We start from the raw sequence: 21,589 nt of genomic DNA on the forward strand, positions 1-21,589 counted from the left end.
CATTGCATTCCCATTTTAAAGTTTTACTTTTTCCCAGAAAGAAATGCAGAAGTGTGTATCCAGAGGAAAAATGCCGAAGCAAGAAGGGAGCCAGACCAGCTGGGGGTTGTTAGTTTTAATCAAAGTCCAGCCAGGATTTTTTTCTTAAGCTACAGGAAGTAGATTCACTCTTTCGTATTCTCTTTCTCCTTTTCTACACACACACACAGTTCTCTATAATTTCTCCTTACCCACTTCCTCTGGCCAACTCATAGAAATAGGCTGGTTGGAAAAACCTCCGCACCCTTGAACTGTCTTTCTGTGTTTCCAAGTGACATCACGGAAGCAGAGAGTGGCCAAAGCAAGGGAGAGAACCCACAGGCAGCAGCCCGGGAGGCAGAGGACCACGAGTTCCCTCCCTGCGGCTGCTGAGACAGAGCTCCACCAACACAAATTTCTCCTACAGTTCTGGGGGCCAGAAGTCTGAAATCAGCTTCAGTTGGCTGGAACAGTGATATAGAAAGGGCCTCCCCCTCTGAAAGCCTTGAAGGAAGAACCCATTCCCTTGCCTTTCCTAGTTCTTCCTTGACGTGTGGCCCTTCCTCTTTCACATTCCTCCACCATGGCATCATGGCGAAAGTCTACTGAAGTCTACTCTCCCTTTGCCTGTCTCTTACTAAGACAGCTGGGATAGCCCTGTGACAGGGCACGCCTGAGTAATCCAGCAAGCTCCCCGCATCCCAAGCTTTTCAGCTTTATCACGGCTGCCAAGTCCTTTTTGCCATGACGAGACACTCAGGTTCTGGGAATCAAGATGCTGGTATTTTGGGGGCCATTATCCAGCCTAGCATGGAGTGTCTGTGCCTAGCTGGTTCCTGAACAACAGCGCCCTCTCATTCACTAAGTTACGAGCCCGAGGCTATAAGACACAGAGGAAAGGATGGATTCTAAATTTCAAAACAGGGAAATTCCATGTATTTTGATCGTGTGCTGTCTTGTCTCAGATTGACCTTTCCTGCCACACTTTGCCTCTAGTGAACTATTTCGTATACAGCAGGCACATAAAGATCCCTTCACGTCCCCCATGCTTGAATGCAGCTCCTGCCCACTGCCTCTCAGGTGAGCAATCATCATCCATGACACAGAAACTCAATTTCCAACCAGACTGAGACCCAGAACCACAAAGATCCTGTGCATCAAGGCTGCAACGACAGCCTTGTCACAGTCTCTGAGGGCTGTGACTGGAGGCGCATCGATGTGGAGAAGGAGCAAAGCTTTGCTGGAACTCACCAAACCTCTTGTAACCGAAGGACTGCACCTCCTCCTCCTCTGCGAAGTCGTCTGCAGGAGAAGAAAAGACACAGAGTTAACCCTGGCTAGGGCGCTGCAGTGCAGTGTTGCTGCAGGATGCACCTGCTCCAGTCTCCGCCTGCTCCACCGGCCCTTGCCACGAGGCCTGTCACAGAGGCTTGCCTTCTGCTCCTGGATCATCCCAGGTGAGCCCATTTTTCACGACTGCAACACAATACCCAAGGAAGGCTAACTTTATAAAGAAAAGGGGTTTATTTAGCTCACAGTGTGTGAAGCTGAAGGTCTGAGATCAGGTAGTCCCCTTGGCTTGGCCTCTAGTGAGGGCATAAAGGCTGGAGCACATGCAAGTGGGAGAGATCACACTGCCCAAGCAGGAAGCCAGAGAGCAGCTGGGGATCCCACAATTCCCTCTGAAGGCACAGGTGTGCTCCCAATGACCTAAGGACTGCCCAAGTGGCTCCACCTTTTAAAGGTCCCCACCACCTCCGATTGCCACATTGAGGACCAAGCCTCCAACATGCAGACCCTTAGGGGACAAACAACATCCAAACCCAGCACCAGGCTTCTGAGAAAGACCATGAGATCTTTGTACTGGCTGTTCCTGTTGCCAGGAACAATCTTCCTCCTCCTGTTGATGTTGTTGTTGAAGTTCTTGTTGTTAAGATTTATTTATTTATTTTGAAAGAAAGAGTGACAAAGGGGATAGAGGGAGAGGGAGGGGGAGGGGAGGTGTCTTCTATCCCCTGGTTCATTCACAATGGCCAGGGCTGGTGCAGGCTGAAGCCAAGAGCATGGAACTCCATTCTGGTCTCCCACATGGATGGCAGGGGCATAAATAACTTGGGCTATCTTCCGCTGCTTTCCAGGGGGTGTTACCAAGGAGCTGGTTAGAAAGCAGAGCAGCCAGGGCTCGAATCGGCACTCCAATATGGGATGCCAGTGTCACAAGCAATGGCTTAACCCACTGGGCCACGATGCTGGCCCCCCTCCTGTCTTAAACGTAGCTTCTTCTAATTCTGGTCTCAGCGAAAGCACAGCTCTGCCTTCAACATGCCTTTCAGGACTACCCCCGCCAACTCCTCGTCACACAATTCTATTTCAGTACTATTGTCTGGTACTTTCCTCACTTGTTTGTGTGTCTATGTGTGCTTGAGTTTATTATGATATCATTCTTCCTGTAAGCAGAAACTCTGTCTTGGTTCACGTGAATAACTGGCCAGGATGGTGCCTGTCACAGAGGGGCTTCATCAGTGTTGCTGCACAAATGACTGAAGAATCAACTGTCCAAGGGGTTATCTTCTCGTGCCTGATCCTAGAGCTCCCCCTTTCCGATGTCTGGGCCCTGGTATCATCCCTCCCACCAGCCGTCACACCTCAGGAGCCCAGCACAGCTCCTGCAATGACCACTGAACACTGCCCCTTCTCCTTCTGTTGGATAACTGGGACCAACAGGTAGCTCCCAGTAAGTGCATTTCAGAAGAGGCCTTGCTCTGAGAATTCTGAAATGTAAACCCACTACAGAAACAAGAGGGATGCTATGTCAGCTCTCCGTTAGAGTCAAAAATCTCCCTCCTAATACGGACCTGACACGATTCTTCACCACATCGACAAATAACTTCTGCAAGCACAGTAGACACAATTTCATATTAATTATGCAGTTAAAGGATTCCTTTGACAGTGGTCCTAACCAATTACCGATGCATCTTGACTTCTTATGGAGTTACGTCCTGATAAACCCATCATGATCTCTAAACATCACAGGTTGAAAATGCATTGACTACACCCACCTACCGAAGGTCACAGCTTAGCAACACTGTACCCTGCAGAGTCGGGGGTTCCCCGAGATCTCAGGGCTGACTGGCAGCTGCAGCTGCCACTGCACAGCATCCCAAGAGACGAGCATGCTGCAGCCCAGGAAAAGATCCAAATGCAAAACCCAAAGTGCCACTTCTGCTGAGTGCATATTGGTTCTGCATCACCAAAGAGTCAACAAATCTTAAGTCAAATCATCGTAAGTGGAAGACCATCTGTGTTTTGGAGTTAGCCCGCATCATGGCCCTAGCACTCGGCTGCCTGTTCATGGGCAGTTCCTCTCAGAGGCAGGCATTCAGCACTGGGGAGGGTCAGAGACTGTGAGGCCATGGACTTCAGAGACGTCACGGCCCCTTCCTTCAAGACACTGAGTGGCTTTCAAGGAAGACAGCATGAAAGGGGAAAGGAAGCCCGTGTGGAGGGTGGGGAAAGGATCTTTTTCAACCCCTACCTGGGACATGACCTGGCTATATCTGAACTTTGAAATGTGATAGGAACACAAGTCACATGATATCCCTAACACAATGTGGTAAACCTTAGAATGTTAGTCTGATTCATTTACAAAAACAACAATTATTGTTAGGAGAGAATTTCTGAGGACAGGGAATAGATGGTGGCTTGGAATCCAGAGAGCAAGGTATTTATAATCAAAGTAGTCTTCTTATGTTAGGGATTAAAACCTTAGTTCTTTCTGCATGAAGAACAACATACTTAGAACCAAGAAAGCAGAACCTTTCTAAGTGCTGACTCAGTGAATGGTTAGATTAACAAACACAAATCAAGCCCCACTCTGAGCCTACTTTACCTAGTAAGCCATCAGTTAATAGCCAAGGTCTGGTCTGTCCTCAGTTAAAGAGAAACCCTCATCTGCTGCTTCTGCTTAGAAATCCATTTGTTTCTTTATTCTTCATTCAAGAAAGTCATCCCTCAGTATCCATGGAGTAACCTTGGACACTCAAGTTCCTTCTATAAAACAGTACAGTATATGCACATAGCACATTCTCCTGTATACTTTATCTGGAGATTACTTAGGATATCTAATACGATGTAAATGCTGTGTGAATAGTTGTTAGACCATGGTGATTGGGAAATGACAAGAAAAAAGTCATTTTACATGTTCAGTATAGACGCAATTTTTTTTTTCAAGTATTTTTCATCTGAGTTTGGTTGAATCTGAGCATGCAGAACCCACATGTGTAGCGAGGGCAGATAGATATACTGAAGTTGACAAGACATGAATGTAAGTAACGATGCCACCCAGATGTCAGCCTCACCTGCCAACTCTCGCATCAGACATGGTCAGCCAAGGAAGGCTCACGATGGTCTCACTGTGCAATCGTTGGCCCTGGTAGCAAACAGCTTAAAATGTCCCATTAGACAGCTCTGTTGTCCTGCACAGCTTCTCTTCAGCAGGCTCCCATTTGTTTGTTTGTTTTCTTTTTCCTCTCCCATCTTTTTCCCATGCACCATTAGTCTGACTGACTCTTCTCTCCTTCCTGAAATTTCCCTGGGAACTTCAAATTCCTCATAGTTTTGTTACTAAGGCAAGCCCATTCTGCCCCTGCTCCTACCTCCAAATTAACACACTCAAACCCATCAAGGATGCAAGAGAACAAAGTCCTAACAGCTAACCTCCCCTCCACCCCATCCCACAACGCGGCTCTGCAGCGATGGACTTCCAGTTTCTAGTCTTAACCTTCACCCAGAAGGCTTAGTAATGCTTATGAAAGCTACCAAAGAATAAAAATTTATCTCACCCAACCCTAAAATTAGATAGCAATTCATATGCAATATGAAGCATACAAATAAAGCACTAGAAATTTCTCCTGGCTGTGATGATCAGGAAAGCCCTTGTGGAGAATGGTCTGAAATCAATCTTTGTCCATGTTTCTTCTAAGGCCGAGAAAAGATCGATCAGGAAATAACACATACTGTATCCTTGGCTTAGAAATTCATAATTGTTTTTGTTTTGAAAGTATATTTATTTAGTTGAAAGACAAAGTTACAGAGAGACAGAGATCTTCCATCCACTCCTCAGATGGCCACAATGACCATCGCTGGGCCAAGCTTAAGCCAGAAGCTTCGCCTGGGTCTCCAACATGTGCAGCAGGAGCCCAAGCACTTGGGCTGTCTTCTGCTGCTTTCTCGGGCCATTAGCAGGGAGCTGGAACAGATGTGGAGAAGCTGAAACATGAACCGGGGTCCGTATGGGATGCCAGCATCGCAGGCAGAGCTTTACCTGCTACGCCACAACCCCAATCCTTCATAATGGTTTTTAACTATCAGAGACTCTGAGAAGTGCTGAGAGGAAAATTTTTTAAAACTTGTTTAGTCCTGTTTTATTCAATGTTTTCCAAAGCTGAGATAAAGTCTTACCTTCTCTTTTTTTTTCAGTCCTTCAAAGTTGGGTAGAGTTAGAGCAAGTAAAGCTTGGAAAGCAATGGTATTTCTAAAAGATCATGGAAAATGGGATTAAAAAATAAACTGGGCAGGTGTTATGCACAGCAGGTTAAGTTGCCATGATGGATGCCTGCATCCCATCCTGGAGCACGGGTTCAAGTCCTGGCTACTCCACTTCCAATGCAGCTTCCTGCTAACCCACCTGGGAAGACAGCAAATGATGGTTCAGTGGCATGGGTCCCTGCCACCCATGTGGGAAAATGGATGGAACTGCTGACTGCTGGCTTCATCATAGCCCAGCCCTGGCTGCTATAGGCATTTGGAGAGCGAACCAGGAGACAGAAGACTGATGGATTGATCTCTCTCTCTTTCTCTCTCTCTTCCTATCACTGTGCCTTTCAAACAAATATATAGATACTTTAAAAAGTATTATTTTGCTGCCAAGTATCTTAAATTCCTGCATAATTTTTGCATAATAAGCATTTTAATGACCCTTTTGAAGATCCCTCATATGTATGGATTTAAAAAAATATTTGCACCAAAATAATCTTTTAATTCAATTTTCACGAACTTTTGGAAGAATCCGGAATGGTTCATTAGTGTGCGTGTCCCCCAGAGCCCACTGATCTTCCCAGGGGCTCATATAACAAACAGCTCCTTCAGGCTGGTGGGGCTGGGTGCTGGGGAACATGAGGAAGAGGACAAAAGCTGACAGGGCCCACGACTGCGGAGAAGAGGCTACCGTAGCCCAGGAGAGAGAGCGGGTAGTCAGCATTCCTAATGACTGAACACTAGAGAGAGCAACAGGTACATGACAGGGCTCCCAACAGCTGTCCAACAGGTCTTGAGAAAGACAGATCACCTGTCTTAGGCGCAGTGTTAGAAGTCTGTTACCAAAACCTTTTCCTCACACCATGTGGCCCCACGCTAAATGTGTCCCAGGCTCTCTTTCCAGCATCAGCGCCTGCAAAGGTGATGGCCTCAAATAAAGATAGGCCTTCTGAGAGCGGCCTGCTTAGCAACGTGCCACTGGGCAGAAATTGTCTCTGACAGTCAGTGCCACACAACAGCCCACTGCTCCACGGGTGAGGACTTGGGTAAGGTTGAAGACCTCTAAGTTCTGCCCTGGCCGTGACTCCATCCCTGCTTCTGACGGTGGTTTGTCTGCAGGGAAGAAGCAACCTTAGCATATTAAGTAACAACACGTGCTGAAGATTTACATCTGCCAGCACATATTTCCTTGGCTCCCACAGCTATACTTGGACATTTTCATTTTAATACCTATGGGCTACACTGGAGCTTGCCTGCCTATTTTGAAATGTGATTTAAAAAAAAACACACACGCACAACTTTCCTTGGTAACTGGCACAGAGCCATGCTGGCCAGAGATTTCACAACAGAGAATGCTGAGCAGAATTCTGCTGCTGATTTATTCTTTGAGCCTGGCTATTCCAGAGCTCCATGAGTTCAAGCTGAGTTTAGTTTAGTTGGCTCAGAGAGTCGAGAGTCACACACATTAAAATGTTCCAGTAGATCTGTGGGCCAAGTTTTAGAATGGCCCTGCAGTTAGAATTTACCTCTCCTTCCCCTACATCTCGTGGGATCAGCGTGACAGCGCTCACCCCCATCTGCCTGAAATTCCAGTTCTGTTTTTTTCTGACTCCCCCAGATGAACAGCCTTTTGCATCCTGGACACTTGTCACACTGTACCCTTTGCAACTAGACAGTTAAGGCACACGACAGGCACTCAGTCGTCATGGAAAACGAAGCAAACTGGGGTTACAGGAGTGTCTACCTCTCCCACGAGCTCATGAATTCCTTAAAGACAGAGATTAAGTCTTTCTTTTTGGTTGGGGGAAAGAAGAGAATTATTATTAGTCAGTGCAAGGGCCAGTGCTGTGGTGAAGAGTGCTGTGCTGCTGCCTGCTTCCACAACATCCCATATTGGAGCACGTGTTTGAGACCTGACTGCCTCACTTCTGATCCAGCTCCCTGCTAAAGCACCTGGGAAAGCAGTGGAAGATAGCCCAAGTCCTTGGGCTCCTGCACCCCCATGGAGACCTGGATGAAGCTCCTGGCTTCAGTCTGGATTAGTCCAGCCATTGTGGCCATCTGGGAAGTGAACAAGCAAATGGATGATCTCTGTCCCCCTACCCCCAATCACTCTTTCAAATAAATAAATCTTTAAAAACATATTTATTAGTCAGTGCCAACTGAATTCCAGGTATCTCACATTTTTTAAAAAAGATTTATTCATTTGAAAGGCAGAATTACACACAGAGGGAGAGGCAGAGAGAGAGGTTTTTCCATCCATTGGTTTATTCCCCAAATGGCTGCAATAGACCAAGGCCAAACTGAAGCCAGGAGCCAGGAGCTTCCTCCAGGTCTCCCATGTGGGTTCAGGGGCCCAAGAACTTGGGCCATTTTCTACTGCTTTCCAAGGCCATTGCTGAGAGCTGGATTGGAAGTGGAGCAGCCAGGACTCAAATTGGCACCCATATGGGATGCTGGTGCTTCAAGTGGAGGCTTAACCTGCTATGTCACAGCACCAGCCCCATATTTTGTTTTGTTGATCTGTTTTACTGATGAGAAAGCTACTTTATTTGACCTAAAGTCTCATAACTTGTGAGTAGCCAGATGAGACTAAAAGCAGACCTGTGGGGTTGTGGCATTGCACACCATGCTGGTAACAGACCCACAGACCCAAGAAACTGAACCCTGTACCAGCAGCAGGGAAGACTCAGAAGCAATGGTTTACACTGAATCCTAGGAAGACTTAAGAATTTGGGAAACATCTGACTCTGGACAGGGAATAAAGATGAGACCCATGAGAGTTTCTCAGGCTTGGAAAGCCATACACTGTGGCAAAAAAAAAAAAAAAAAAAAAAAAAAAATGACCTAAATGAAAGATCTCTGTGAGTGAGACCCCAGTGGAAAGAATGGGCCATCAAAGGAGGAGGTACCTTTCTCTGAAGGGAGGAGAGGACTTCCACTTTGACTATGACCTTGTCTAAATAAGATCGGAGTTGGCGAACTCAAGAGGCTTCCATAGCCTTGGCAGCTCATGAGAAGAGCTTTGGGTGATTACTGATGTCATAAAAAAGAGTGTCAAATTGTTAAATCAACAACAGGAGTCACTGTGCACTTACTCCTCATGTAGGATCTCTGTCCTTAATGTGTTGTACTATGTGAATTAACGGTATAATTAGTATTCAAAGAGTACTTCATACTTTGTGTTTCCGTGTGGGTTTAATCTGTTGATATCTTTACTTAGTATATACTAAGTTGATTTTCTGTATATAAAGATAATTGAAAATGAATCTTAATGAAGAATGGGATGGGAGAGGGAGTAGGAGATGGGATGGTTTGCAGGTAGGAGGGTGGCTATGGGGGTAAGAACCGCTATAATCCAAAAGTTGTACTTTTGAGATCAATATTTATTAAATAAAAGTTAAAAAAAAAAAAAAGATGAGGCTGGCTGGCACCACGGCTCACTTGGCTAATCCTCCACCTGCGGCACCAGCACCCCAGGTTCTAGTCCCGGTCAGGGCTCTGGATTCTGTCCCAGTTGCTACTCTTCCAGTCCAGCTCTCTGCTGTGGCCCGGGAAGGCAGTGGAGGATGGCCCAAGTGCTTGGGCCCTGCATCCACATGGGAGACCAGGAGAAGCACCTGGCTCCTGGCTTCGGATCAGCGCGGCTCACCGGCTGTAGTGGCCATTTGACGAGTGAACCAACGGAAGGAAGACCTTTCTCTCTGTCTCTCTCTCACTCACTGTCTAACTCTGCCTGTCCAAAAAAAAAAAAAAAAAAAAAAAAAAAAAAAATGAGGCTAACACATGGGGACTGGTTAAACAAACATTAAGAAGCTATCATCAAAAAGATAACAAGTATTGGCAAGGAGACGGAGAAATTAAAACCTTCATACACTGCTATGGAAAACAGTCTAGCAGTTCTCCCAAAAGTTAAGCAGCGAGTACCCATTCGATCCTGCAGTCCTCCTCTGAGGCACAGATCCAAGAGAACTGAAAACATAGGTCTATACAAAAACTTGTACATGAATGCTAATTACAGTGGTATCTGTAATGGCAAAACGAGGGCCATATAAACACGCATCAAGTAGTGAGTGGACAGGTAAACCACGGTTTATCCATACAGTGGAACAGTACTCAACAGTGAAAGGAAACAGTGCTGACACATGCCATGATGTGGAAAAACCATGAAATCACTAAACTAAGTGAAAGACACCAGCCACAACAGACCACATGCTGGACGACCCTGTTTATATACAATGTCTACAAAAGGTACACTTACAGAGTCAGAAGGCAGAATAATGCTTGCCAAGGGCTGGGGGCTCAGGGGACATAAAAATGGGTGATTGTTAATGGATATGGAGCTTCTTTTTGGGGTGATGAAAATGTTCTGAAATTGACAGTAATGATGGCTACAAAATATGAACATATCAAAAAGACACTGAATTGCATACTTCCAATGAATGATTTGTATGATACATGGAATAAAAGATGCAGTTGAATCCCCCAGGCTCCCACATTGCTTGGTGACTGTTCCTCCCTGGAAGTTAAAGCAGAAGGTTCCTTATCTAGTGGACCCCACTAAGAGGGGAGATGAAGGGAACTATGATGATATGCAGGGAAAGGTGACCAGATCCTGCTCCTCTTCTGCTACTCAGCCACACTATTCCCTCCAGGATAGAGACTGGAGGATTGCTCTCCGGGAATGTGACTCGCTAAGAGAAAAATAAATGAATGGTTCTCATTCTAGGATGTTCCCAGTGGAAGAGGCCAAGCAGATCAGCTTAGACTGACAGTCAGAGTTCAGAAAACAGCCACCCAAAACAGAGGTTCTGAATGATTCTTTTTTTTTTGACAGGCAGAGTGGACAGTGAGAGAGAGAGAGAGACAGAGAGAAAGGTCTTCCTTTGCCGTTGGTTCACCCTCCAATGGCCGCCGCGGCCGGCGCACTTGCGGCTGGCGCTGACTGATCTGAAGCCAGGAGCCAGGTGCTTCTCCTGGTCTCCCATGGGGTGCAGGGCCCAAGGACTTGGGCCATCCTCCACTGCACTCCCGGGCCACAGCAGAGAGCTGTCCTGGAAGAGGGGCAACTGGGACAGAATCAGGTGTGCCGGCACTGCAGGCGGAGGATTAGCCTAGTGAGCAGGGGCGCTGGCCCTGAATGACTCTTATAAAGACCTTCTCTTAAATATGAAAAGACAGCCCAGGGTCATTAGAATGACAGCCTTGAATCCAAAACGTCAAGGATGAATAGAAACCAAAGTCATATGGAGGTAATAAACATGCAAGGAGATAAAAATGCCCACAAAGAACCATACCGTACTATACCGTCCCAGACAGGAGATAACGTATGCATAAAATAAAAGCAGGAAACTATAAAAAGGCAATCATCAGAAAAAAAATTAGAAACTCTTAAAAATTAGAAATATGACTACATAAATAAAATTTCAGTGAAAAGGTTGGATAATAGTGTCAAATATTCCAGAAAGCAGAAAAAAATGCAAATAATAGAAAATAGCAAAGATAAGGGGAAAAAAGCAGAGAACCCTTTTAGGAAATCCAATTTCCAATGGCAGGTGTTTCAGGGTGAAAAATAGAAGGAGGGAAGCGTGGAAGAGTGGCAGAGTCACAGGTCCCTGTACTGGAGGACCTGAGTCTCTGAGTGCGAGGGCCCATGGCTGCCCAGCAAAGACAGAGTCCTGAGAGCCACGCCAGAGCAAAGCACCATAAATTTCAGCACAGTGGGGACAAAAAGAAAATCCTAAAAGCTCTCAGGAAAAAACACCCAAGTTACTTATAACAAAAACAAAACAGAAAACAGCTTTACATTTCTGGAAGCTAAAAGAAAATAGAGCAGTGCTTTCAAAATTCTAAGGAAACATTATTTCCAATAGAAAAATTTCTCAATTCAGTGAACTGGAAACCTAAAGACCCTTTCAGATCTATGGGATCCCCAGGGTGTACCTGGCACTCACACTTGTCTTGGGATATTACTGGAGAATGCATTACACTAAAAAAAAAAAACAAATCCAGTGTGTTTAGTGCACCTGTGTGGGAGTTACACATAGCAACCTAACCCCAACGCTGCATCAGAAAGACGCAGGAAAGATTTCTTCAAGGTAAAATGGACAGAATACCTACAGTGTTTGAGCATGCTGTGGAGAGATGTGGGAAAGTGGAAGACACACTGAGGATGAGTTATGATACACACATTCACACATTACATATAGACAGAGATAAATTGAGAGAATTATTAACTCGGGAAACAAAAGTTAGGCAAAAAAGAAATACGATTCAGGAAACCCTGATTGTTGATTTAACCAGGATAATGAAACTACAAGCATACTTCAAAAAGTTCATGGAAGATAGAATGAAAAGATAATTTATTTTGGTGCAAAATTTTTTTGAAATTCGTACTTTTGCACAATATGTATTTTTCACAAATGCATTGACAAGTCCTCATACGCATGGGTTTCAAAATTTTTTGTACCAAAATAAACATAACCTTGAGTTCTATTTTCCATGAACTTTTTGAAGTGTTCTTATGTGTTGGGAGGATGGAGGGGAACAAGAGTTGTTCCACGAGGGTCGTCAGATGGAGACAGGAGGTAGAAGAGAACAAAATCTCTGTCTGCCGTAAAGGGAAGTCCATTATACAGCACCTAAGACCAAAAATTAATAATAATAAGCAAGAGCATCAAAAGAATGTCACTTGGAGATATGCAGGTTTGTATAGATGGTGGGCATAAAGGGTCACCAACAATTCTTTCCTGTTCTCTGCATGCGAGTCTCCTTCCTTCCCTTGAATCTGGGTGGCCTGGTAACTTGCTCTGGTCGTGGACTGTGGTGGATGAGGCAGGGGTGACTCGGGGCTCAGGCCTCAGAGGCCTTTCAGCTTCTGTTTTCATGATCTTAGCAGCCAGCAGCCCTGTGAAAAGTCCAACCACCCTGTTGGAGCAGAGGCCACCTGGAGATAGAGAGAGAGCCTGGAGGACTGGAGGCTGCAGGGAAAGACAGAGACTCCCAACCCTCAAGCCACTCCAGCCACCCCTGGGGACTCTTCAGACCCTCCAGGGAGCCAGCTGGGCCACCCAGGAAGCAGAGCTGCACTGTCCCAGTCCAGCCTGGTCCAGATTACAGAACAAACAAACAGCTACTGTTTTAAACTACAGGATTTGCTGTTATCATGGGGTGGGGTGGGGGGGGGGAGGAAATGCCAAAAGAAAATGCTGTCAAAATCACCAAGAGGTTGCCTTGGGAATGGAAAATGATGAGACAAAGGTGGCCTGGGCAGAATACTGTTTTTCATAATAAACCTACAGTACCACTCGACTCTCTTAAGTACAGTTCTAACTCTAATCAGAATTTAAAGTAAAGTGAATCTTACATTTTTATCTCACTTGTTATTCATGAATTGTTTCCATATATAATTTGATTAATATATTTTACTTAAAACATCTGTAATTTTGCTTATGAAAAGATGCTCTTTAATTTCATGTCCTGGTTCAGTGGCAAAATTGGCATAATCTGCCTTCACAAAAGAAATTTAAAAAATGTTCTCTTGGGCCAGAGCTGTGGCGTAGCAGGAAAGCTGCCGCCTGCAGTGCTGGCATCCCATGTGGGTGCCAGTTCAAGTCCCAGTTGCTCCTCTTCCAATCCAGCTCTCTGCTATGGCCTGGGAAAGCAGTGGAGGATGGCCCAAGTCCTTGGGCCCTGTATCCACGTGGGAAGACCTGGAGGAAGCTCCTGGCTCCTGGCTTCAGATTGGCCCAGCTCCAGCCACTGCGGCTAATTGGGGAGTGAACCAGTGGATGGAAGACCTCTCTCTCTCTGCCTCGCCTTCTCTCTGTGTGTAACTCTGACTTTAAAATAGATAAATAAGAGGCCATTGCTGTGGTGCAGCAGGTTAATGCCCTTGCCTGAAGCACCGGCATCCCATATGGGCACCAGTTCGAGACCCACCTGCTCCACTTCCAATCCAGCTCTCTGCTATGGCCTGGGAAAGCAGTGGAAGATGGCCCAAGTTCTTGGGTTCCTGCACCTGCATGGGAGACCCAGAAGAGGCTCCTGGATCCTGGCTTCGGATCGGCACAGTTGCAGCCAACTGGGGAGTAAACCATCGATGGGAGACCTCTCTCTCTGCATAACTCTTTCAAATAAATAAATAAATCTTTAATTAATAAATAAATCTTAAAAAAAGAAAAAGCAAAGTTAAGCAAGCAATAGAAGAGAATATGAGTGGAAGATAAAAGTGAGGGAGACAAAAGAAAAGCCAGAAGAAAATGTACCCAAAGAGCCATAGGGTACCGTTCAACCTGAAACAACAGAATAAATGTTTGCAGGTGAAGCCCTAAATACCTAGCACAAAGTGGGTTCCCAACAAAGGCCAAACTGACCAACACAGCAAGCTTCTTCATTTAGGAGCCAGGCTGATGGACAGGAGACAGGGATCTCCCTTCCAAGTAGGCTCAGAGAGACTGTCTACACCTAAGTATTCACCAGCCACTTCTTTATACCTGAATGCATTCCCAGACTTTGCATACTGGTCACTGTGTTCAGAACAGAACAGCAGTGTGTCAACCAAGATGCTGAATATTTGGGATCCCCTTGACGCTGGGATATTCTGGGAGGCTTCTTTGCTATTGCCGGAGGCTAGTTTAGCCAATGGCAAAGCTGGGCTTTGGAATTAAAATACCTGAGCTTGAAGACTGGCTCCATCTTGCCCTGGTAACATAAGTTCCTGTCTGTCTCTCAGTCCCCTACAGAATGGTTTCCCTCACACACATTTTTGAGAAGGAAATATGAACTGATAACTAGAAAACACTGGACACATACAGCTACTTAATAAATATGACCTTTCTTTGAATTAAGAAGGCTTTCGGGTCCAAAAGAAATACCCAGGACTTGAATATAGGGCATAGCTTTAGATTTGAGCAGGGACTACTTTAATCATCTTATTTCAAAAAACATAAATCTGGGCTGGTGTTGTGGCACAGTGGGTTAAGCCACTGCTTGTGATTCCAGCATCCCATATGAGCACCAGTTCCAGTCCTGGCCGCTCCACTTCTGATCCAGCTCCCTGCTGATGCGACTGGCCGTGAACCAGCAGATGGAACATCTGTCTCGCTCTGTCTCCTTCTCTCTGTAATTCTGCCCTTTCAAATAAATAAAAGACACACACAGCTCCAGTCTGAAAAATATTTGAAGGAGGGAACAGCAGGAAAGATGGATTAGCAAAAGAGTAATATATAGGGTGAGTTCAATTTGGGCTCTGCAAATTGTCACTAAAGAATCTATTTGATAGTGAAGATTTATCTTCAAATATTTTGGGCTATAAAAACTGAAGGAAGACATTCATTCATCTTGATTTTACCCGTAAAAGCAGTATTAGTAACACAGTAATCTCTTCATCCATGCCTTCACTTTTCCATGTTAGTTACCCATGGTTAACTGCAGTCTGAAGATATTAGATGGAAAATTCCAGAATTAACAATCCATAAGTTTTAAATTGCACACTGCTATGAATAACATGATAAATGCAATGGCACAGCACTCTCTCACACCTGGGGCATGAGTCATCCCTTTGTTTCAGCGTACCCATGCTATATACGCTGTCACGTGGTAGCCATCTAAGCATATCAAGTAGGGGGTATCAACAGTGTGTGTATGTTCAAGTAACCCTAACACCACATCAGAGTGTCTGTCATTCACCTCACTGCATCTCCTCCAATAGGCATTTAAGCATCGCAAGAAGGAGAGAACAGTACAGTAAGATACGGTGAGAGACAGAGAACATTCCCATAACTGATTCAGCACACTGTTAAAAATTGGTCTATTTTATTATCTTGTTAATCTCTTACTGTGCTCTCAGGTATGTATATATAGAAAAATATGGTATATATAAGGGTTCAGTACTATTTGAGACTTATAGCATTTACTAGGGATCATGGAATGTATCTCCCAGGGATAAGGGGGTACTACTGCATTAGTCATGATTTTATAGCTTCACAAATGCAAAGATCTTATGTGCCTCCTTGAATAGTTTCCTTTTCTGTTGCTGGCATTTTTGAATTATGATTAAGTATTCTGCAAATGAATGAGCTCAATGTAATGTAACGAAATATCCGAGGTTCAAGTTTTCTTAAGAAATTTTTTAACAAAACTGAAATTATTTTAGTTATTTGAAAGGCAGAGTTACACAGAAAGAGAGGGAGAGAAATCTTCTATCCACTGTTCAACCCTTAAATGTCCCCAATGGCCAGCACGGGGCCAGGAGCCAGGAGCCAGGTCTCCTGCATGGGTGCAGTGGTCCAAACACTAGGCCATCTTCCATTGCTTTTCCAGGTGCACTGGCAGGGAGCTGGGTCAGAAATGGAACAGCCAGGATTCAAGCCATCTCCCATATGGGATGCCAGCATTGCAAGTGGCAGCTTTACCAGCTTCACCACAGCATAGGCCCCATTTTTGAGGTCATTAGGTTTACTTTCCTTTCAATTGCTCCAGGTCTTCCCTCCCAAGCTACCTAAAAAGGCTGAAGGAATTTGCAGCAATTTAAATTCTGCACATTACGCAGAAGTGTTACAGGAGATTTAGAGCTGCTTTCTACATGTCATGTTTTGCAACAATAGTATCACTTTGTGATTCAAGAGTATAGTTGTGCTTTTGTTTTGTTCATTTGTGAGATAGAGAAAGTGAGAGTGAGCCAGAGAGAGAAAGAGAAAGAGAGAGAGAGAGAGAGAGAGAAACACACACAGACATCCCTTCTCATCCACTCCACAAATGCCCACAGCAAACAGGAGGACCCAAAGTTGGGAGCCAGGGAACTCCCTGGTGAGAGGCAGGAACTCTATCACTTGAGCCCTGACTTGCCTCTGAGAGTCTGCATTGGCAGGAAACCAGTCAGGAGACAGAAGTGGGCAATGAACCCAGGCACTCTATATGAGATGCAGGTGTTCTAACCTGTGGCTTAACTCCTAGGTTAAATGTCTGTCTCCACTTATTTAAGTCAAAATTACAGACATAAAATGATTTAATTCCTGGCACACCTTGCAATTCTGATGTTTATAAACAGTGAACACCTGCTTTTAGGATGAAGTGAGATAAAGTACCTTGTTCCTTCCTTTACAGTCCAGCATAATTAAGGCTATTTTATTACTTTTTTATTTTTAAAAAATTTATTGATTTATTTGAAAGGCAAGGGGTGGGGGACAGAGAGAGAGAGAGCAAGTAAGTGCTTCCATCTGCTGGTTCACTCCCCAAACAGCCACTCTAGCCAGGTCTGGGCCAACCCAGAGCTAGGATCCAGGAACTCCATCTGGGTCTTCCACATGGGTAGCAGGGGCCCATGCACTGCAGCCATCATCCTCTGCCTCTCAGGATGCTGAACGGGAAGTGGAGGGGCAGGGACTTAATTCAGTGTGCCCATAAGGCATGTGGGCGTGGCAAGCAACAGCTTTCAACCTACTGTGCCATAACCCCAGCCCCCTTTGTTACTCCATAGAATGTTAGTCACCAAGGTCAACAACCTAGAAATTAAGCAGCAAATACTTCAGTGAAAACCTTGGCATCTGAGGTTGGCACTGTGGTGTTGCAGGCTACATGGGTGCCACTTTGAGTCCTGGCTGGGCCACTTGCGATCCAACTCCTTGCTAATGCTCCTGGAAACGCAACAGAAGACGGCTCAAGTGCTTGGGCCCCTGCACCCACATGGAACATCCAGAGGAAGTTCTTCAGTCTGGCCCAGCTCCAGCCATTGTGGCCATTTGGGGACTGAACCAGCAAATGGAAGATCTCTCTCTCTCTCCTCCTCTCTATGTGTAACTCTGTCTTTCAAATAAATAAATAAACCTTTAAAAACAACAACAAAAAAACACTTTGGCATCCACATCCACCTTTCCTGGATGACTGAGGCAATGATGGTCTCCTTTTTTCAGAGGAGAGTGCTCCTGCAGTCAAGTTAATCACAAGAGAGCAAGGTGGAAGATGCGAATCCTTGTCTCGCATTTTACAAGGGCCCTGGAAGAGCTTCAAATACATGGGCGAGAAAAGTCAATGCCATTCATTTCTCTGGAAGCCCAAAAAAAGAGTGGTCTCTACTTTTTAAATATATATATTTTTTGAAATCACTTAACTTCATATTTGATTATGTAAACAATTATGCCAAAGCAATGTAATTATCTATTATAAATTAACTGTATAGTGATTAATCAAAACAATGAACCCAAATGGAGTTTAAGAAACAAAGTTTGGGAAAACTCTAAATTTGGTCTCCCCCCATGGAATTATCACCCTTTGAGGTTTCACAGTGCCCCTTCTGCACTCTTCCTCTCTTTTTCCACATTTTTTCTCCATGACACTTACCATGTTAAGATAATGGAATCTGAAGTACGAAATGTAATTCAAGATAATGAATAGCTCAGATCTCTCTTCCAAATGAAAACATCCCTGCCTTCAGGAAGGGTACCTTACTCTGAAGGAGGATACTTTCTACCTTCCACCGGGACCCATGGGTTTATGCCTAAGTCTTAACTTACCCACCAGCCTGCAAGCTCCATGTGGACAGAAGCAGTATTTCATTCATTTTATTTGCTGTTTCTACATTGCTTTGCAGGCGAAAGTACATTTTAAATATTTGTTTAAAGAATAAATGGGGGCTGGCGCTGTGGCATAGTGGACTAAGCCTCCACCTGTAGTGCCAGCATCCTATATGGGCACCAGTTCAAGTCCTGGCTCTTCCTCTTCCGATCCAGCTCTCTGCTATGCCTGGAAAAGCAGAGGAAGATGGCCCAAGTCCTTGGGCCTCTGCACCCACATGGGAGACCTGGAAGAAGCTCCTGACTCCTGGCTTCAGATGGGCCTGTCTCCGGCTGTTGTGGCCATTTGAGGGGTCAATCAGTGGATGGAAGACCTCTCTCTGTCTCTCCCTCTCTTTGTAACTCTGCCTCTCAAATAAATAAAATCCAAAAAAATAAAATGAAATAAAAAAGAGAGGATAAATGGAAGTTAGGACTTAGAGGCCCGATTATAAAGAAAAGTTAAACTAGACATAGAAATACAACAGTTTTATGGAAAATTAACCCTGCTAATAGGTATCATATGCTGTTAGAACATGTATATAAAAATATATACACAAATACACATGTGGCCTAATGCTTACATAGAGACAAGCTTGTTTAATATAACGATTCCTTGATGTCATATTGTTCCTAGATAAAACTGAACATTAGATTTGAGAAACAGCCCAGTAAGGAGTAGGTGCTGTGGCACAGTGGCTTAAGTCTCTGCTTGCGAGGCTGGTATCCCAATCAGAGCACCTGTTCAAGTTCTGCATGCTGCACTTCAGATCCCGATCCCTGATAATGAACCCGCGAAAGCAGTACCACCCACAAGGGAGACCTGGGGAGTTCCTGGCCCCTGGCTTCAGCCCAGCCCTGCCCTGCTTGTTGTAGCCAATGGGGAGTGAACCAGCTTTTCCAGGAGCATTAGCAAGGAGTTGGATCGCAAGTGGCTCAGCCAGGACTCAAAGTGGCACCCATGTAGCCTGCAACACCACAGTGCCAACCCCAGATGCCAAGGTTTTCACTGAAGTATTTGCTGCTTAATTTCTAGGTTGTTGACCTTGGTTACTAACATTCTATGGAGTAACAAAGGGGGCTGGGGTTATGGCACAGTAGGTTGAAAGCTGTTGCTTGCTACGCCCACATGCCTTATGGGCACACTGAATTAAGTCCCTGCTCCTCCACTTCCCGTTCAGCATCCTGAGAGGCAGAGGATGATGGCTGCAGTGCATGGGCCCCTGCTACCCATGTGGAAGACCCAGATGGAGTTCCTGGATCCTAGTTCTGGGTTGGCCCCGACTTGGCTAGAGTGGCTGTTTGGGGAGTGAACCAGCAGGTGGAAGCACTGCCTTTCAAGTAAATACACCTAAAAAAAAAAAAAAAAAAAAAAAAAGCCCTGGGGCCTGTGCTGTGGCACAGCAGGTTAACGCCCTGGCCTGAAGCACCGGCATCCCATATGGGTGCCAGTTCAAGACCTGGCTGCTCTTCTAAAAGATCCAGCTCTCTGCTATGGCCTGGGAAAGCAGCAGAAGAAGGCCTAAGTCCTTGGGCCCCTGCACCCACATGGGAGACCTGGAAGAAGCACCTAGCTCCTGCCTTTGGATCAGCACAGCTCCTGCCATTGTGGCCATCTGGGGAGTAGATGGAAGACCTCTCTCTCTCTCTGCCTCTCCTCTCTCTGTGTAACTCTGACTTTCAAATAAATAAATAAATCTTTAAAAAAAAAAAGTCCTTTTAAAAATATCACATCATTGTCAGTAGGGCATGTGAACAACAGTGCTTCTAGGTAGACTAAATATATTTACATACATGTATCAATTTTTTCTTTTTTTTTTTTTAATTTATTTGACAGGTAGAGTTATAGACAGTGAGAGAGAGAGAGAAAGGTCTTCCTTCCATTGGTTCACTCGTCAAATGGCCGCCACAGCCGGTGCTGTGCCGATCCAAAGCCAGGAGCCAGGTGCTTCTTCCTGGTGTCCCATCCGGGTGCAGGGGCCCAAGCACTTGGGCCATCCTCCACTGCCCTCCCAGGCCACAGCAGAGAGCTGGACTGGAAGAAGAGCAACTGGGACAGAATCCGGCGCCCATACGGGATGCCGGCGCCGCAGGCAGAGGATTAACTAAGTGAGCCACGGCGCTGGCCCCCTGTATCAATTTTCTAACATCATAGCAAAGAGGACAATCACATATACAACTACAAACTCCACTATAAACATGACCCCAGCATTTTGGGGAGAGCTGATTTTTTACTACCCTCACAATGACAGTCACAGGAGTGACACATCTGGAGAGCCACCAATACTAACATTGTTCCCACAGAACACTCACTCCTGTCCCTGGGGTCAGTTTTAACACATTTATATAATTTGAAGATTACTTTAATTACAAGGCTGAAATTTTACCTTCATGGTCTAACTATACATCTTGACCAAATTAACACAAATAGTTCATAAACAGCAATTAAATTACTGCCTGGAGGAAGCATGGGGTTCTAATAACAGAGTGTAAGGGTACCTCAACAAGTTGATGGAAAATGTAGTTAAAGTATAAGTCTATTTTGGTGCAAAAAAATTCTGAAATGCATGCATACAAGGGGTTTTTAAAATGTTCACAGAAAACATGTATTATATAAAAATTATGCATGGATTTCAATTTTTTTTGTTCTATTTGAAAGGCAGAGAGAGAGAGAGAGAGAGAGAGCACTCTCATCCTCTGGCTCACTGCCCAGATACCTAGAGAGCTGGGGCTGAACAGGGCAGAGGCAGGTGCCAGTGCACAATCCAGGTCTCCCATGTGGGTGGCAGGGCTTTAAGCACTGAGACACCATCACCACCTCCCAGGGTCTGCAACAACAAGAAGCCGGAGTCAGGAGCCAGGAGAGGGCATGAAACCTGGATGTTCTGATTTGGGATCTTCAACCACTGGGTAAATGCTCATCTCTCAAATTTGTTTTGCACCAAAATATATTTTACCTTTTTTTAAAAAAAAAATTTTTTTTATTTATTTGAAACAATTACAGAGAGAGAGATGGAGAGACAGAGAGGGAGAGAGAGATCTTCTACCTTCTGGTTCACACCCTAAATGGGCACAACAGCCAGGGCTGGGCCAGGCTGAAGCCAGGAGCTTCATCCACATCTCCCACATGGGTGCAGAGACCTAAGTACTTAGGCCATCTTCTGAGGCTTTTTCAGGCTCATTAGCTGGACTGGAAGTGGAGCTGGACTGGAAGTGGAGCAGGACTGGAAGTGGAGCAGCCGGTATTTGAACCGGGGCCCACACAGATACCAGCATTGCAGGTGGCAGCTTTACTGGCTACACCACAGCACTGGCCCTAGCTTTATCTTTTCATTTCATTTTTCAATAAACTTTTTGAAGTGTACTCAGGTTACACTATCTTACAATAACTAAAATGTCTGAAGTTCTTATGTGCTAGACACCATTCTAAACAACTGACCCATGCTAACCTAGCTAAGCCTCAAAGCAGCCCTATCAGGGAGATA

The 21,589-nt window shown here is 45.1% G+C and overlaps 1 protein-coding gene across 1 annotated transcript in view; it reads right to left on the reverse strand.

Moving 5' to 3' along the window:
- Positions 1-21,589, reverse strand: part of COLEC12 (collectin subfamily member 12) — a 206,556-nt gene that overhangs the window by 176,053 nt on the left and 8,914 nt on the right. Inside the window, exon 2 of the mRNA XM_051852076.2 lies at positions 1,270-1,320. Within this exon, the coding sequence (XP_051708036.1) occupies positions 1,270-1,320 (51 nt within the window). The remainder of the gene's footprint in view (positions 1-1,269; positions 1,321-21,589) is intronic.

The sequence above is a fragment of the Oryctolagus cuniculus genome, chromosome 10, assembly GCF_964237555.1.
Source record: "Oryctolagus cuniculus chromosome 10, mOryCun1.1, whole genome shotgun sequence".
Taxonomy (NCBI): domain Eukaryota; kingdom Metazoa; phylum Chordata; class Mammalia; order Lagomorpha; family Leporidae; genus Oryctolagus; species Oryctolagus cuniculus.